At 45.3% G+C, this 19,795-nt stretch overlaps 1 protein-coding gene across 8 annotated transcripts in view; it reads right to left on the minus strand.

Moving 5' to 3' along the window:
• Nucleotides 1-19,795, minus strand: part of GRK3 (G protein-coupled receptor kinase 3) — a 128,273-nt gene that overhangs the window by 34,183 nt on the left and 74,295 nt on the right. For all 8 annotated transcript variants that reach the window (XM_070626963.1, XM_070626966.1, XM_070626962.1 and 5 more), the window contains 6 exons: nt 19,072-19,123; nt 17,262-17,353; nt 14,262-14,361; nt 7,658-7,736; nt 5,902-6,032; nt 3,691-3,785 (listed from right to left, as the gene is read on the minus strand). In XM_070626963.1, the coding sequence (XP_070483064.1) occupies nt 3,691-3,785; nt 5,902-6,032; nt 7,658-7,736; nt 14,262-14,361; nt 17,262-17,353; nt 19,072-19,123 (549 nt within the window). The remainder of the gene's footprint in view (nt 1-3,690; nt 3,786-5,901; nt 6,033-7,657; nt 7,737-14,261; nt 14,362-17,261; nt 17,354-19,071; nt 19,124-19,795) is intronic.

Raw genomic sequence — 19,795 nt, forward strand, 5'->3', positions numbered from 1 at the left:
GGATCTTGAAGGGATGGGGACGTGCACTCCGGTGTGGCACCCCCCGCCCGCGCTGAGGACCAAGGAAGTAGCCCCCGGCCTACCCGGTCAGTGACAGTCCCCAAAGGAGTGAGGAAGAAGGGGGGGCACAAGCTGACAGGTACAAGATGGAGAAATTGTGTCAGGTTTTAAAAGCTGCCGACAGGTTCAAGGACTCAGCTGAGCAAACACGAAGACAATTTTCAGGGAGCAGAGACAAATCACTAGAGAGGACACCATTTTAGAAATACTCCACGCTGTCTGCAACCTGTCAGTCCCTTCCCGTTCCGACTGCCACCCCTCCTTAAGGATCTGGGCAGGCACCGTTCCATCTCGAAGAGCGAGAGGCGGCCCGCGGGGAAGTGACAAGACGCAGCCTGAAAGGGCCCCACACAGGCCCCCCCGGCCGCCCTGCATGCTCCCACGCTTCACTGAGAAAACGGGTGGCAACACCTCCGCCCCACAGGGCGGCCGCGGGGATTACACAGACGCGTTGGGTTTAGCAAAGTGTGGGCATCTAAAAACCCAACCCGTGCCAGGGATTTCAATCTCTATTCTTATTGCGTTACAATCATTTTTAATTTCCTTATAGGAACAACGAGGATCTACTCAGCAAAGCGATCCTCCATCTTTAAAGATCCTGGATCAGCTCTGGGCCCGGCACCGTCTGCCTTAGAGTCCTACTCTGAACAAACAGTGAAGACAGGCGCTGGTCCAGGACTCAGAAAAGCTCCACCATCCAGAACCTAGAGCAGGAGGTCACGGAGCCATGCTGAGAGCACGGGCGACGTCCCTGAGGGCCAGGCGGCCAAACCACTTTCTGGGAAGGTTTAATTTCAGCGTTGCCGCGGAAAACCTCTGCGGTGACCTTTGAATCTGAGATTGTGGGGATCAAAACCCAATTGTGGAATGGGAAGATACGGACAAGGATAGTGACAACGGGTTCATGCAGATCAGACCTGTAAGCTGACACAGGACGCATGAGAGCAGAACACCGCGCGCCTGCCACTGTGGGGTTCTGCTTCTGCTCACACGGCAGCCACGAGCATGTCCTGACGTTTCCCCTGGAGATCTGCACCACGATTAATATGGAAACAGCACCTGAACGTCTGCAGACACGCGACGTGAGACGCGGCTCTGTGCTCTCCGATAAAGCAAGCAGGGACTCAAACTACATACAATGATCCGTTCAAGTCAATGCTTTTATTTTGAATTTTGTGGCTACTCCACAGTTAACTTTTAGTTTATGATAATTTGCTTCCATCAGTAAATGGACTCAAGTCAGGAACCTCACCCACACGCTGCTCTGTAGATGGGGCCGCACCGGGCGAGTGCCCGGATCACACCTACAGCTTTGAAAAGACCTGTGGAACCGGGTGAAATTCCGGCCAAAAATCTTTGGTACTAAGCAGATCACTTCAAAGCCTCGGGGAGTTTGCCCACATAGTGTAAGGAGCACGAGCTCTGGAGTCAGACAGAACTGGATTTTAATTCTAGCCCCACTATGTGCCAGGTAAGTGACCTTGTTCAAGTTACTTAATTTCTCTGAACCTCAGTTTCCATGCCACAAAAAGTAGATAATGATACCTATGACCTATGGGCTTTCTGTGACAATAATAAGATATTCAAAGCAGCTGGCCATGCGTGCCTGGGCGAGCAGTGGTCAGCTAATGACAGGACAAGGGCTGTGGCTGCTGGCACCGCTAGCCCACACACTGGGCCCCCCCTCCCCCCCGGCCCTGACAGGTTCCTGGGCTGCCGGCTCAGGAGGGCAGCGATCCTCTGTCTTGGTCACCACTGCACAGTCACAGCGCCAGCCCCTGGCACACAGCCAACGTTAAATAAACACCTGCCGTGCGAATTAGCTGACAACACTCACGACTGTCACGTCAAGGAAACATCATGATCATCTCGTCTTTATGGGGAGAAGAACGAGGCTGGCACAGTGGGAGGGAGGGTTCAAACCCAGAGCTGCGGACTCGAAAGCCTCTGTTCTCGGCCACAGCACGCCTCCTTTCCTTAAAAAATGGGCATTTCATAGTGCGTTCATCCTTTTTAAGTAGTGGCCCCGCTCTCGTCATTTGAACATGGAAACCAACCTTCCCAACCTCATCCCCTCACAGACGCTGGTCAAACCCGGCACACCCCGCCCACCTCTCAGAGCCGACAAGGGAATCACAGAGAGAGGTGGGAGCGGCTCTGTAAGAAAACAAACAACCCCACACCCGAAAGTTAATTCCTTTACAAGACTAAGTCTTATGAGCTCTTGGATTCGTATTCAGTTGTGACTACACTAAATGGAAGAAATTAGCATACGAAATAGCTGTGGCATTAAAAATTCAAATGACTCTCTTAAAAAATGTCTAACGAACTCCCTAGGAGAAGCTTATACAAGCAGAGGTTCTGGCCTAATAACTGTAAAGTGCTGGCAAAATGCTAATGCTTTTATCACCATATCCCAGATTCTGTAGAAAGAACCGTGTTTACAGAGACGGCGCGATTCACTGTTAACATCTGATCAGGGCTCTAAAAGGCGGCTCTGCTTTAAGCAGCCCCTCGAAAAGGATTGAAATTCAGAACCGCTTGACTTCTGAGAAGCATCTGCCGCTTTTCTGCACGGCTGCGGGAAATGAGGCTCCTGGGAGATTTTTTAAGAGCATTCAACACGGAGAGGAACGTTAGCTCTCTGTTAAGCGTAATTTTAAAAGGTTCAGTGCTAAGAATGATAAATTTAAAAAGCAAAAATAAAGCAAAGGTCATCTGTTTTTCCGCAAGCTGCCCACCTGCCCACACTTTCCAACCAGATAAACTGATACCAAAGAAAGAGAAACGAAAGCCAGGACGCATCCTGTGCTGTTTCTGGAGAGGGCTGGGACAGCCACCTTAGAATCCTGCAGTCACTGTAACAACCCCGGCTTCAGGGAAGTCCTCAGGCCAGTGACAACGCGCGCTGATCAAGCTGGGCCATGGCCAGAGGTAGTTCAGGCTGAGGACAGGTCAGCTGCTGGCCGAGGGCTGCGGCGTCAGGAAGTTTCTTCCACACGGTCGTTTTAGAGGCCTGATGTAATACTCAAATCTAACAACATGACCTGCAAGCTTGAACTGCAAGTAGACGATTTGGTTTTTTAATTAAAAAAAGACAGATTCCTAATTTCTCTTCAGAAAAATAGAAGCCACTCTGAAAAGGAAGGAAAAAGTAGATGGAGAGAGAAACTTGACCTCCGGGCCTTCCTTGGAGGGCTGCTTTCACAGCTTCCATGACACGTGGCCTTTTCCACTTCTCCTCATGACAACTTTCAGGCACTTATCATTACCTCTACTTTACAGAAGAAGAGACCGAGGGTCACAGAGGTAAGCTGACCAACTCAGGGTCACACAGCCAGTGTGAATTTGGGCGTCTTGCTGAGACCCCTCCTTCCCACAGACCACCCTGGCCCCTGAGCCCTTTGCTGTGGGTCTGTCCACACTTCCCCCAGACAGCAAGAGAAAGTGCCCCACCCTCGTGTCCTCCCACACCCCGGGACATGGGGTCTTCCCCCAACCAGGCATCATCACATATTGAAATCACCAATGGCAAGAAAAAGTTGGGGGAACACACGACCAGGTCGGGGTCTGAGTGAATAAACGAGTGGCCTCAGAGAAACGACAGCAAGCAGTCAATGCACTACTCACACGCTGGCGTGTGGCTTCTTTTTGGAAAAATCACAGGCCAGGCCGAGATCTGATATCCGCACGTGTCCGTGTTCGTCCAAGAGGATGTTTGCGGGCTAGAGAGAAAGAGAAGATGATCTTCAAGAGTTCCCAAAATGCCTGGTGGCTTCAAGAACTTCTAAAACGACAGGCACACGTATTTTACTGTTTCACCACAGTCTGTTCCTAAACACCAATGCTAGCTTATATTATCACACCCAGGGAGGGCGTGACACTGAGAATAGTGTTTTTCATGCTAATTTCAGCAGGAAAATGGTAATGACAGAAGCGAAGGATTCTACTCGTTCAACACTTCACCACAGTTGAAAGCTCGTCCTTCTCACGCCAAGAACAGCGATCTGGCCAGGACAGCGGCCTGTCCACAGAGCGGGTGAGGCCGCCAGCTTCTTGGCTTTGGTCAAGGACTTCGGAGAGGAAGGCCACCAAGCACAGAACAGAAAGAAATCTTGCGGGAATGTACAAACGCTGACCTAAGAGACCAAAAGTATTCCGCAGGGCCACACCAATCCCGATAAATGTCATTTCTGTTTGCTGGTACGTCACCAACCCAGGGCTCGACCAAATGACCAAATACAATTTTGACCGCAACTCTGATGAAATGTGTCCATTAAGATTAGATTTACTCAGCATAATCACGGCAAACAAAGCTCCTCTCTCTAACATACACTGAATTATAGTCATCTTAATGATATTTTTCTGCTGGAGATCAACTATTGTTTTCCTTGAAATAAAAATAATGCCATGCTATTATAAAAATGAGGCATGAATAATCATGAGTGACTAGAATTAAGTTTGAATAGAAATTAAGCCCGCTGCGCACTAAATAGCTTGGAAAACAAAAATACAGCATAAAGATGATTAGAAACCGGTTATAGATTTAAATTAAAATGTATTACAATAGCATTTCACGGGCCTTCAGCATGCATTTCACTCTTCTGCAAAAATCACATGAGGAAATAAAATGTCATGTGCCAAGCAGCGTCTAATTATTTCTAGTTCGATGAAAATACATTTTTTCCTCTTTATGTTCATATGGAACTAAGGGAATAATTCTTTAACCTTGAAGAAAGCTTCAAAATTTACAAACATTTTGTGAAAAAAATATTAGGCTCGAAAATAAAATATAATATTTTAGATTCTTAAAGGGGAACCTTAAAAAGCTAATGCAAAACATATTAGCTCCTTAGAGAAAGGAACGCAATCTGTACATTTCAGTTGGGACATTTCAGCTGGTTTCCTTGGGTTCATTCAAAAAGGAATCTGCGACAGGAGGCAAACACATGCTCCTACTGGGAAACTGCCACTCCTGTCATTGTTCTTCTCATTATTTACACATTTATGCATCTGCATGAGCATTTCTACATCCTGTCAGGGTCCCCTTTATCCCTCCCCCGTCTGCAGACCGCTGGCTGGATGAGTGACACCACTGATGCACGGAGCGAAGTCCTACCTCCCCCATTAACACAGAACCCGGGTCCCAGCACCAAGGTCTGGAAGGGAGGAACTCGGAATAGACTGAATGCATTTTCTCAATCCAGTGAGGTTTTCAAGAGAACGAGAACAGAAGCCCAAGCACAGCAGTCTCGGGCTACGAGCTGGATCTAAAAATCTAGCAGTGATTTTCAAGGCAGTCTCAAAACAGCATCAAGCTCTGAGAGTGGCGACTGGGGGAAGTTCTGCAGGCTGATCGGCAGCCCCGCCCCGCTGGATCAGCCTGGCCTCAGATGAGTTACGACCCAGCCACGTGATGTCTTGGTTCACCGCGGTCTAAGCCCCGGGTGAGACGCATGGTCTCTGCTCGTTCATCTTTGTACCTCTCCGGTTCTAACACAGAGCCATGGCCAAATCAGCTGCTTAGTGACCTTTAAGTGAATTACAATTAATTGTAAAATGGAAGACACCAAGAATGCCTACCCTGCTTTTCGTCAATTAACCCAGGAAAATGTCTGAGTTAGTGCATGAGCTGTACCAGGCACTGTAGCAGGCACTGAGGGACAGTGACGACTGGGGTGGACACGAGGTCCCAGAACAGAGTGTGCAGTCTGTAGGAGGCCCACAGACGAAGATGTCATCGGGGCTGAGATGAGGAAGATGACAGGATGCAACGAAAGAGAGACCACAACACGGACTGCACGGGTCCAGCAGACAGAGCGAGTGTGCGAACGGCCTCACCTTCAGATCCCTGTAGACGACAAACCGGTTGTGCATGTGCTCCAGCCCCAGGATGATCTCCGTGGCATAGAACCGCATCTCCTTCTCAGAAAAGACCCCGTGCTGTGAAAGGTGATAGTGCAAATCGCCCCCTGCAATCAGAGACGCCCGATTTAATGCAAAGCGTGTTCATTTAAAGGGAACAAAAACCGCTGTCCTCCTGAATAGTTAGGACGCGGCAAAAAAGGTCAACTGTGCTTCGGCTTTGTCTCTATGCCTCTCTCTGGTTTCTGCAGTTTGACAAGACACTGTAAAAATTATAGCGAAAACTTCAACATTGAGAAGACTGGACGTAGCAATGACCGGGATGATATACAACAAAGTGACCCGTCTCGGGCTGGCAGCGCGGCTCCCAGACGCACCATCCCAGGCTGCGCTGAGCTACTGTGCTCCGATTGCTTAAGTCCTGTCTACTAACCAAACCGACCTACGCAGTGATCTAGTGCGCGGCTCAGCGACTGGCTCTGTGGGCAATACACGAATAAATAAACAAACTGATTATACGGAGAGATATTCGATAACGCAAATACAGCTAAATTTTAACTGGTAAAATCCAGGAGGCAGGTATTTGTGAGTGCCCAGGAGTTCTTTCAATTTTGATATATGTTTGAAATTTTTCGTAAGAAAATGTCGGAAAATGTAAACAGTCAGGCAGCCTAAAGTTACAGAGACAGAAAATGCCACCAACAGGGTAAGGAAACATTTTATAAACTGTAAGGGAAAAGCTTCTATTGATCTATAAAAGTTAGTGTGTGTCCAACCTTACTGCCCTGGCTTTACAAGACTCCTCTCTTTCACAGGCATGCACTTCTGCGAACTACGACCAGAACAAGATGTAAAAGGTCTCCAGCATCCCAGAAGGGCCCTTGCCAGTTAGTACCTCGGCTCCCGGCCCCTGGTCAGCAAAGGGGACCCTACTCTCGCCTCTCCCACCGTCGATTAGTTCTGCCTGTTCTGACAGTCACGTCAGTCGGAACACACAGCCTAGATGCTGCCGTGTCTGATTCTTTCACTGTTGTGTCTGTGAAATTCCTTCATGTTAAATCAAGCGCTCAAAACACAATAAAACTTCAAATGAACTTCAAAAAAACCTAGGTATTCCATTTGTTGAACTGTATGCCTCTTTATTTTAGTTCTTGTTACTAAAAACCCTTTGAACACATACCATGCTGCTTTCTAGTATTAGAAACTACTTTTCTAGCTATAAAGTTTTCGGCACTCTCGGGGTCACTATGCCTAGTTCAAAAGTTCAACTTATAGTACTGCAGGTTTTGAAGGGGCAAGAGATTGGGCAAAAATCTGCACTGGCCCAAAGTCAGTCCTTCCAAGTTGGTTTTTAAATACATTTCTGTCTTTGGCCTTTATTATGACGATGCATTTCATTCCTAAAAGTTGGGGGGTCAGGAAACAAGCTTATTAAAGATCTAGGCCAGCTGTATTCCAGAAAATTGAGCTTCACTATAAGTGTTTTATGAAAATCTTTTCTAGAAAATGCAACTTCCTGGGGAGAGATGAGGAAGGCCAGAGGGAAACTGCAGTCAATATTTTTAAACGAATTTTAACTGAAAATGGAAGAGTCAAAGGTTTCCTTAAACTTCAGGGGGAACCTCATTATCTGAAAGAGCCGAAGTGCCAGTGTGCCTAAATTAACGCATGCTGAGCTTTCACATCGTGGCGACGTGTGTGAGTGTCTCCAGACTTCCCGAGTGTGGCTTACCGTTCATCAGATCCAGGATGAAGCAGAGTTTATCCGGAGTGTGGAAGGCGTAGGTCATACAGACGATGAAAGGACAATCCTAGAGTGAAGAAAACAAGTGCATAAGAAAAGCAAAAGCTGTCGTGGAAAGCGTATCTGCCACCAAACACCATGTGTAGATTTTTCCCCACACCACTGCCCTACCCATCGAGTACAGACACCCACGTGGTAACTTTAACAGCCGCAGTAAAACGCATCTGGTTACTGATAAAATAAACAGAGACATAACAGCACCAATTGGAGCAAACTCGAAGGTTCTCTCTCACTCGGATTCAATCTTGACTCTTCTATCTACATCTTCCAAAAACTCAGATTTTACGGGAAAATATTACTGCCTCTTTTTGCTGGTCTACGTTTTGGTTCTGGCTAGTCAAATATCCATTTCAATCTCTGATTCTGAAGTTGGAAAAACCATACCACGGGAGGAAAAATGTCATCTGTATTATCGTCTTGAAAACATTCAGAATAAACACGGAATTAAATTAGCTTCCGAAAGTGGAAAAAAATACCAGGGTCAGGAACTGAATAACTCAATTGCAAAGATGTCAGTTTTCCCCAAATTAATCTATAGTTTACATGCAATGGTAATTAAAATGAAAATTTACAAGCAGATTCTAAAATTTATATGGAAATGTAAGCAGCCAAGAAAAGTTCAGATATTCTTGAAGAAAAACAAACCTGGGAAATTTATAGTGCAAGAAATGGACTTATTATAAAACAAAAGTAATTCAGACAGTGTGGTCTTAGCCCAAGGACAGACAATTAAGCCTAAGGAACAGAACAGAGCATCCTGAAAGAGACCCGCACATAAAGGGTCGTTTGATGTGTGATAAAGTGACACAACAGGGCAGGGGGAAAGGACGACCTTTCCAATCAGCAATGCTGGAGCAGTGGGATATCTGTACAATAAATATGAACACTGACCCCTACTTCACACCACACGCTGAAATCAACTCCAGGTAGATACTGATCTAAATGAGCAACGTAAAGCAAGAAAACTTCTGGAAGAAGAAAAAAAAGAACATCTCCATGATCTTAGGGTAAGTAAAGATTTCTTAAATGTGCCACAAAAAGCACTAACCATAAAAACATTGATAAACTAGACTAAAATAAAACAAAAAACTTCCGTTCATCACATGACACCATTAAGAGGGTGAAAAGACAAGCCACAGAATGGAAGAAGATATTTACAATCCATAAACACACAAAGGACTCATATCTAGAATATATAAAGAACTCTTACAAATCAATAAAGAAAAAGGCAAACAACCCAACAGAAAAACAGCAAAAATAATAATAATAAAAAGTAGGCACCTTACATAACAGGATACTCTAGGGCGGGCAAGCCCATATGAACAGATGCTCAACCTCAGCTGTCCCCAAGGAAATGCAAATTAAAATCACAACGGGCTGTCACTAAAACCCAAGAGAATAGCTAAAACTTAAAAAACCGACAATATCAAGTGTTGGAAAGATAGGGAGTAAATGAAACTTTCATATGCGGCTGCTAGGAGTGTCCAACGGTACCACCAGTTTTGAAAGCTGTTTGGTGGTATCTCCTAAAGCTGAGCGCCACCTGCAAACCCCACGACCCAGAGATTCCACTCAGGGTACCCACCTCACAGCAGTGTGTACTGACATGCACCAGAGGAACTGCTCAAGAATGTTCCTCGTAGCACTATTCGAAACAGCCCAAACCAGGAGACAGCCCCAGTGTCCACCAACAGTGGGATGGATACATAAATTGTGGCCTCTTTATGCAATGGAATATTCTAGAGCAGGGCAGCAAACCTTGTAGGAAGGGCCAAACAAGTAAATATTTCAGGCTTCGCAGGCCCCATACAGCCTCTGTCATATATTCTTCTTTTCTTTACAATCCTTTGAAAACATAAAAATCATCCTTCGTTCATGGACTGTACCAAAAAAGGCCACAAGCCAGACTTGGTCCGCGGGCCACTCCTAACTTGCTGTCCCCTGTATTTAGTCACAGAATGCACTAGAGTTTTGGTGGTGAACACGAAGTAGTCTACACAGAAGCCGAAATACAATGTTGTACACCTGAAATGGATAGAACATTACAAACCAAGGTGACCTCAGTTAAAAAAAAGACAGAAGGCACTATTGCCGTGTGCAACAACACAGACGAACCTCACAAGGAAGGCTGAGTGAGAAGCCAGACACAAAAGAGAACGCTTACACGAAGTTCAAACCCAGGCTGAGCTAAATTAACGGTGCTAGGAACCTGGGTGGTAGTTAGCTCGGGCGTGGGGCGGGGCGAGTGACGGAAGGGGTAGGCTTCTGGAACACCGGTAACTTTCCATCTCTCGATCTGGTGCTGGAGACACACGCACGTGTTCCCTTGTGGAAATCCATCGTGCTCTGCCAGAACTACCAGGCCTATTTAGATTCTTTCTATACAGCGAACACTTGCCACTCCACCGATTCAACTAAAAAATGGCATAAAATATCTATATCCACTTTCTCAACAGAAACAAAGAATTACTAACTTCCACAGAAAAGATTCAAGTTTCAACAGAATAATCTATTAACAGAACTGGCATTGTTCAATGGTCTGTATTAACGGCCTACAGATAAATTGGAGCTAACATATTCCTATACGCTAAAGATTCATGAACTTGAATTCAATTTCCATAAATCTTCTGGAGGAAATTGCTCCAGAATGAACTACAAAATTCATTTTGCGGTTACCTGGTTTTCCTTAGAGTTCTGTTGAGATGGTGTTCATTTTTACTGATTTCAAGATTTATTTTGCTTGAAAATAAGTGAAACAAGGGTGCTATCCCTTTTCTTTTAAAAGCCCTGTGGCCTTCCTGGGCACCATCCCACTGGGAACCCACCTGTTTCACCAGAAGTTTCTAAAAGCCCGCTGCAGGCACTCATTCTGCTCCTTCCTGAATGGGGTTCCCCACAAATCTGGTTCCTGATCTGATAGCAAGCTGACCTAGAGAGAAGCGGGTGGACCCAGAACTTAGCACAGCCGGGGTCTTTCCCAGCTTGAGAGGGCACCACACTCACATCTCCACGGGGACAAGCAGACCCCGCCAAGGGGGATTTCCACACACGATGGTATACAATCCTTCTAACAACAGCCCTGAGAGAATGGCAAAAGAGTCAAGTATTCTTAAGACATGATGTTACTGGATGGGACGTGAATTGTAAATTGGGAATCATAGGCCACCTGAGTAAGACGGGCTCTCACAAAAAAAAAAAAAAAAAAATCACTTGGTCGGACTTCTTAAAGACAAGGAAACTAAGCCCCCCAAAAGGGAAATGACTTGGTTGAGGTCACAAAGAAATGTGGCAGCCAGCCAAGAGTCAACCCCCAGGTCCCCTGGCCTCTCCAGGGTTCTCTGATGCGAGGCTACTTATGAAGGCCAGGTTTCCATGGCGACAGAAAATACAAGCTCGGTTAGAGGGCTAGGATTCAGTTCCCTCTACAGAACCCAAGGACTGCAATCTGCATGGCTCAGGCGCTGAGCAGACACTCTCCTGGGTCTCCTGTGGGGTCCGAGTCGCAAAGGACTGGATGGCGACCAACGTGGAAAAAGGGGCAGCAATGTAATGCCGGGGTTGATACAGTTCCCAAGATAATGCTGGTGAAGACGCTCTGCCTTCGTTAAAAATTAAAGGTCACCGAGAACTGGCAGCTTTTCAGAGGCAAACCCTCAGCCAGGAACTCTCTTCTTTGATTTCCTACCGGCAGGGAGCAAAACAGCTTGCATCCTGCAGGAACTCTGTAGAAAACTGTGATAAAATGGACGATGAAGCCGCTCCAGCAGAAAATTTCCCCACACCGCGGTGCAAGGAGTCTTTTCAAACTCATCATGCTGTCTTCCTCTTCAACACTCTTTGCTTCCAATGGCTCTAAGATTCTTAACAATCCTCAATACGGGCCTAGAAGGCTCTTCACGGTCTGCTCTGGACTCCGTCTTCATCTTGTGCTACTCGCCCCATCCCTTCAGGTCCAGCTACGCTGCCTCCCGTGAGGTCCTCAAACACTCCTCTGACTTCAGAGCAGCACCCTCGACGCCGTCTCCACCGGTTAAACGCCTTCCGAGCTGGGGGTACCTGTCCCTCACAGCCCCAGCCACGTGTTCCAGTTGTGCACACATTTCTGAGCTTATCTGCATACTACCACCTTCTCGCTTTCTAGGCGGCTCTAGAACAGCAAGGGCCGAAGTCGAGCTCTGGGAGCCCCCACCTCGTGGCAGAGCGCCTGGCACCACCCAGACCCTCAAATACGGCTCAAGGACCAAGCGAGTCACCTCTGATGAACAGGAAGTGACTTGTTTCAGGAACGTGCTGCCTGCCCTTCCAGCTATGGACATTCTCTACCTGGTTCTCAAACACGCAGATGCCCTTTTTTCTAGCCAAGAATTACAGAGTAAGACGGGGGCAGTAGTTCCTGCTGTCTCTGGGGGAGGAGGGGTCGGAATGCTCAGTTTGAGATTGACAGAAAAACAGACCTTCCAGTAAAAAGAAAGCTGCGACGAGCGGCTGCAGTCCAGGCTCGCGCCATCCCCCAGGAGAGCGTGTTGACACGGGCTGACCGACCGTCTAACCAAATGCGGCAATTTTAGACTCAAGATCACCAAAAACCTCGAAACAGTGGCCTTTGATTAGCAAAACAATCTCCAAATAACTTTCCTACAACTCTTTTGCTTAAATTATGTATTTAGAAGTGACAAAATACTAAATAGTTTTGGCGTTTGAATAAAAAATATAAACAATTCTTTAGAATTAGTTCCAACCAGTAGGCCAATATAACCCCAATTTTTTCTTTGTCTTCATTCCCTTAGGGGCAAACCAGTGAGAATCTATACAACTACTCGACCACATTCTCCCTCACTTGAATACAACAAAAAAATGCTACATGAAAATTGTACGTATACTTTCCCAAAACCCAACATTTTTTTCCATAGGCTTTCTCGAGAAGAAAGACTAGGGTTTTGAGATAACTCATTAAAAATTAATATCTTAATAACCACCTACAATATGCAGTATGCACACATCCACATCTGAAATTTAAGACGAAGACGTTGCCAATGGAAACGAGAAGCCACTGCCATTCACACCGAGTCCAACACAAGGAGCAGGCTGCTCAGTTGCCATTGCAGCCAGCTAAAACCTTGGTCACACACACACAGGACAACTCTTATTTGAAATGCTTCACGTCCACAGGTTGGGAGGCAGACGCACATATTAGAAATTATTTATAGCGATGGCATTTTCATTTGTTATTGTTGAGCTAAATTATGATATTCTTTTGCTTCCACAGCAGATAGCCTTTCCAGAACCACTTAAAACTAACACCAGAATAATATAAACTACAATACAATAAATCGACGCGATAAAAACACGGAGCCCATAAAATGATGACGGGAGAGGAACAGTGGGGTGCCAGGAGTCCAGAGACGCTGGGCAAGGAAATGAGCCTCCTGGGTCTCAGGTTCCTCGCTTACTAGAGGAAAGGGGTTCTTGGATTCACCATGAAAATTTGATTTGTTCAAATCCTTTGGGTGAAGATGACCTTATTTAGCACCCAGCCAGGATACGCAGAGGGCCCCCCGTGTCTCACCGTGTACAAACCCTCCTGGCTCAGTGTTTAACAGAAAACTCTCATGTGAGCTACACAGCATGCGACTGGCCACTCCATGTTCACTTCACGCCTTTCTTTCTAGATCCCAACTCCCCAGCCTCCTCGGAACACTGGATGGAAACAACCTGCGGGTGCACACAGGCGTGCCCAGGTCTCTGGGACACTGGGTTTTCCTGGATGTGTCCTTATGTGTACACTGGCGACGGTACAAATAAATCAGAGCCAAGCTTTGGGTCCTGGGGAACACCATTAACAGAAAAAGACATCAGAATGGGAAGCTGTTTGTCAAGTAAAGAAGACACAAAGTCAATGTTTACACGTGTGCTGAGCTAAAAATGAGAGCTGGACACGCAAACAAAACGTCCAACAGGTAGAAACACTGCTAGAAACGGACAGGGCCAAAGTCCACCGCAGGTCACAGCGGCCAAGTGCTGAGAAGATAAAGTCACCTTCAAAGGACACACAGACTGGGGGCAACCCCAAAGGGACAACTCAGATTTGACTGGCCCACGTCGCTTCCTCTCCATTTATGAATGACAACAGCCACTTTTCTCTTCCTTTTTCTTCTCTGGGTTTCCTTCTCGGTCGATAACAGCCGATTCTTAATTATACTCAAGTGATTCTTTTCTTGTTGCTGTGATTATTTCCTGCCATCTCTGCAACCACACTTGCAAAGAAGGCAGGCATAAACAGGCAGTAAAGGGAGAAGTCGTGGGCGTGCGTAACGATGTCTAACTCCCAAATGAAACAGAGATAATATCTGAATTATACACTTCTCATATTAACTTAGAGATGCTGCTGCCTGCATTCTATCCATTCTAACCTACCCAAGAATTGGTTAGCCCCATAAGTCGCCAGAAAAAAAAAAAGCCTGCATTTTTAATAAATTGTTCTAAAACAAATAAATACAGAAAAGAAAAGCAATGCTCAAAATTGAATACTTACTCCTGTACTCACAAGAGACAACATAATCCTTTCATTTAAGGCTAATGTTTCTCCTTGTTTCATCTTGATCCTCTTCTTATCTAAGCATTTCATAGCATACCTAGAAACATACATATTATTGAAAAATCCACACCAAAAATATATCTATGCTGATTTAAGTAATACACATCATACTGGAGAAAATTTCTCAAGATTGGACAGCATTTTAAAAAAGCAAAATGGCACCCAAGTGCCATGCAAAAAACTTTTTTTTTTTTTCACTTCGCATGTATTAAGAAAAAAATCAGGGGCCGCAGTGGTTAAGTTCGCAGGTTCTGCTATGGTGGTCCAGGGTTCGCCGGTTCAGACCCCGGGTGCAGACATGGCACCGCTTGGCAAGCCATGCTGTGGTAAGCGTCCCACATATAAAGTAGAGGAAGATGGGCATGGATGTTAGCTCAGGGTCAGTCTTCCTCAGCAAAAAGAGGAGGATTGGCAGTAGTTAACTCAGGGCTAATCTTCCTCAAAAAAAAAAAAGATTTTATAAGATTGCAGAGCGTGAGACTCTAAAACATCGGCGATCAATAAAAGGGGAAGGGAAAAACGTGTTCAAAAGAGCATGTTCTAAAATGCTATTTAATGGGTTTGTTTTTAATCTTGATACTTGTATTTCAAATAATAAAAAGAATCAATAAATTTTTATATTAAAGTTAGTTGCGAAGAAACAGTTGGCAACTTAAGAAATTTTGAAAACTTGGGACAAATTAATATGAAGGAAATACAGACGTTATTTTGGCATGCTCCGTAATCACAGGTTAAAGAGAGCAGGCTGTTCCACATGACAACAGAAAGCTGAAAGGAAGATTTTTACAAGGGTTGCAGGGTCTTGAAAATTCTGTGCATGTGTAAAATTCTGTGTATAAATTCCCACTGACAGACTACTTCTTCAGGCCCTGGGATACCACAAAGACAGCTGTCCGGCTGAGGTAGAACACAGAACATCCACTTATTTCTAACTGCTCATAACTCAGAATGTCCTGACTTACAGTAAAACAGAGACAGATGTTCAAATTTGATGTTTTCATCCACTCCTCCAGGAGTTCTTTATAAAATATTCGTTGACGAGTCATTGATTTGCTCAATTATGGGATCAAATATGGAGAACACGGGGAGTGACGGGTTTTTTAAGTATTTACTTTTTATGATACAGAATTTTCAAAATGCTTCATACTGCTTCTGTCACCACCCTCCACCAGGATGGGGATTAATAAAACCTTTAAGCCGCAGCCCAGCGCATACGGCTCACCCAGGCCCTGAGCCCTGAGAAAGCACGATGCCTGGACCAGGCTCCCCAGAGCAGGTGGCCGTCGGGTCCCTGACGGGCTCAGGGCCAGCGCGCAGGGAACCAGGAGCCTGGAGACTCGGGGGGACACACTCAGGGACTCACAGGAGTGGGGCTTGGCCACTTTCTAGCTGAGTGCTGCTAAGTGTCTACCCTTAATCTATGAAATAAAAGACTATTTACCAAACGCTGGCTGTTGTTGAGAGTTAAGCGAAATAACAGTCGCTATTTGAAGAGACAACTTGATATTATTCGCCTCTACCACAGCATGTGTCAGATTAGACATCATAAACACCTTGACAAGCGGCAACGTGGAGTAAAACATAAACAAATTCAGTGAAGAGTAACAAGTGATGGGTAAAGCGTGTCATTTAGGATCAGAAAGTCTACTGTGCAAGTAAAGAACAGGGATGAATGTTTCCAGAAGCGACTGTTTGCTAATACTGTGGGATAGGCAGCGTTCTGAATGCTTTAGGGGGTATTATTTCTACAAAGTAGGTGTTTTAATTATTCGTAGTTTATAGGCTAGGATACAGAGGCTCCCAGGGGGCTCAAACTCAAGCCAGAGAGCGTGGAAGCTGCCTCCGACCTAGCCGGATGGCGCCAGGCCCGCCACTCTGGGTCACCAGGTTTTCCTGTCTCTGCACGACACCAGACTGCAGACACCTGGGGGCCAGGCATCGGGTTCGCCCTCCATGGGGTCCCCAAGCAGGAAGGAAGCAATGGGCAGAAATTAGCAAAGGTAAATTTCAGCCCCCAAATAATAAAAAGCATGCCAGCTGTGGGAGCCATCTGAAAATGGAAAGGCAAGGCCGTCATTGCCCACTCCCGGGAGGGAGCCAAGCCGAGGCTGAGTGACAGCCTGTGGGTGACGCTGGGGCAGCAGGGGGAGTTGGGCGCTGAGTTCAGGGACCTCCGTCACTCCTTACGCTGACTCAACGATCTATAAACGAAGCTTCACAGACTATCCACCTTGCCATTGTCCTAACACGGCTGTCGCCTGGTTAAACTTGTAGTTCTGTTCTATTCTCTTTTGCTTTCAAAAATATGTTCACTTAAACTGCTTCTATATTAAAAAAAATTTTCCTCCCTCACTTAAGAACTCCATCACTCATCTTCCAGGAGACCTCACATCTGGCTCACGGCCCTTCATTGACTCGTACCAACTTCCCATAAGACAAACAACAGAGTAGAGTGACAGAGCCCCATGATCATGATCCTCGCAGCAGGGCGTCCTGCTCACCGGCACCCACCCGAGCTACTCATCGATGGGACCGACGTCTCCTGGAATGTTACATCACCCAAAACCGCATACGTTAATCAGAAGTGGGTCATTATTTAGAAGAGAATGTCTCTCTTCTATAAAGCAGAGAATTCTTTGCCTTATGACCCAGAGACCCCTTCCTGGTCACCTCTGGGTGTCTGGCTCCGCCCATGGCCTGAACCACTGTGTGCTCGTGATACCTGGTTACCGGGTGACTCCCCATTTGGCCCTAAGAGGCAGAGGTCTCAGCTTACTTTTCTCATTTACTATGCTTAACAAAATAGAGTCTATTTTCTTCTGGGGTAAATTACAGAAGCCAGATCGTGGGATTCCATATACTTATGTAGGCATTTTCTTTGGACACAAGCGTAAAATTCCAGTATTCCCAGCAAAATATATGAGCATAAAAGCTTACATTTTTCCAGTGTCTGCTTTCCTGCAGCCATACACTTCACCAAATCCTCCTCGTCCGATGATCCTATGGACGCTGAAATCATTCATGGTCAACTGCGAAGTGGAAATACAAAACAGAAACGTAAAACTGAATAAATATTAGGCGGTTGTTTTCATGCAAAACATACATAGTTGTTAAAATGGCAATTCTGACGTAGGGATCTGCCCCTTCCAAGAGTGATTCCTCGAACTGAGAGATGAGACGCACAAGGCGGCAAGACTTTCTAGAACCTTCTTCTGCTCCACTCTCAAAATGCACAAAACAGAGGCAAGTGGGAAGATGACAGAGTGGGAGTCAAGTGTGACTGTTTTTTCAGTCTCATAAATCTTAGATGACAAGACACATACCTTGAATATAAGTGAGCGTGAAATTTCTAGTCAAAATGAAAAGCGACCTTAGCTAGCCTGAAGCCAAAAGTCTGGGAAGGGTCCAGCAATTCCAGGAACCGTCACGGTCGAAGACAAGTGTACGTCAAGGGCTTCTGTGTTTTCATAACAGTGGGCCATACGATGAGTGAACGCAACGGATGCTGGCCACGTGAATTTTTTATCGATAACATCAGTGAACAGAGAGGACTCGTGCTGGGCATGTGAGCATGAACAAGACTAAGTGCGAGCAAAGTACATACAGAGGCTTTATTCATAAGCGTTTTCCTTTTGTCAGTAGCCTCTCAGTTATGTCCTGCTCCATAAGCGGTTTTAATAGCACTTGATGGAACAGAGGAGACAGCGCGTCCTACATTCATGGTAAGAGGCCGTCGGACAACAGCAAATGCCTCCTCGTTTACGTATCCTGGCAAGTTAAGGGTCAGATTCTTGAAGGGTTCCCCAACAACCCAAACATCACAGCCGCGGCCCAGGTGGAGCGTTTCACCCAAAAACTTCATGTTTGATGCTCAGAGGACATGGAGACATGAGGACACCAGGTGTGAAGGAGCATAAGCATAACAAAAATCCACAGCAGACATAAGGGATTTTTAAAAAATGTGTCACTGCCTCTTGCTTCTAAATCCTGCCAGGAAATGTGATAGAAGAGGAAAGGTGAAAAAAAAGAAAGAAAGAAAACCTCTTCTTCCAACAGTACCATTCAAGTAAAAACCTCAAAAAAAAAAAAAAAAAAAACTCCAGTTGATTATTTCTTTTTCCCAATTGCAAACCTTTGTGAAGGGAGAACATGAAGAAGGGAAGAGAGGCCATACAATGAAAAGTGCGTCCTGACAGTGACGTAGGTGATGGCCTGGAATTACAGAGAGGAAAAGCTAAAAGAAGAGGAAATGCCAAGAAAACACACGTGAAAAAGCAGCCTGTGTTTGACGGTTGCTTTGAACATGCTCAAAACAACAAAAAAAGAAGATGAAACTTGGATTTAGGAGAAGACGTCATCATTTTTATTATGTGACTACATTTAATAAGAAGAAAAGGAAAAGGGACGTTAGCAGGATGGCGAAAGAAAAGAGCATACGGGAATTACTTTCTGTAGACTTGCATATTTACTACTATTTCCGTTAAAGGGTCAATGACTGCTTAAAATAGCCTTTCTTAAATAAATAAACACATTCTTGTATATGAATATGAATAAAAGAGAATACAAACGCCAACGTTTACAATAGGGTACGGGAGGATGAATTGTTCCTACATAAAGCTGTAAGAACGACATCTGGCAGTGTATTGCCCATGGGAGTTTGTTCCAGAACGAAATACTTTCTCACGAAGTTAAGCCAGAGGAAGTTTTTACTTAAAAAAAAAAAAACAAAGAAAAAGATGATACTCACATGGATATTTAATTCTACGTTTTTCCACTGACAAAATCTAGTGAACTTGTCACTAAAAGAGAATATACATAATTACCAAAAAGTTAAATATCAAATTAACTGGATTTAAAGAACAACGTTACCAGATAAACTAGAATTGTACCATTTTGTTGCTTCTCAAACAGAGCAAGTTTTCTTAAACATTTTTTCATAAACTCAAAGGCCTGAGCTTTCTCTTTTAATTGCCATTTTGCTATGGTGACATCTTTATCACACCAGCGGTGTCCCAGAGAAGGATAACATGAGCCACCCAGGTCATTTAACTTTGATAATGTATTTTATGCAACCCAACATACCAAAAAATTATCATTTCAAACAGTAATCGATAAAATTATTAGTGAGATAGTCTATATCCTTGTTTTTATATGACATCTTTGAAACTCAGTGTGTATCCTGCACTTATAGTCCATCTTAAGTCAGACTACGCATATTTCAAATTCTCAGCAGCCACATGTGGCTAGTGGCTACCACACCGGACAGCGTAGCTCTAAATGACAAAAACTCATGTTTATAAATAATTATAAGAGTAGCGAGCACTCAGATGGTGCCTCGCATGTGCCAGGCCGTGCTCATGACTCCCGCCATCGACTCGAGACCAGACATGGGGATGACCCCCCTTTACAGCTGAGAAGACCGAGGTGGGCTCAAGGTCACACAGTGAGAGAATGGTGGAGCCCGACCAAAC

The sequence above is a fragment of the Equus przewalskii genome, chromosome 7 (assembly GCF_037783145.1).
Source record: "Equus przewalskii isolate Varuska chromosome 7, EquPr2, whole genome shotgun sequence".
In the NCBI taxonomy this organism is placed as follows: domain Eukaryota; kingdom Metazoa; phylum Chordata; class Mammalia; order Perissodactyla; family Equidae; genus Equus; species Equus przewalskii.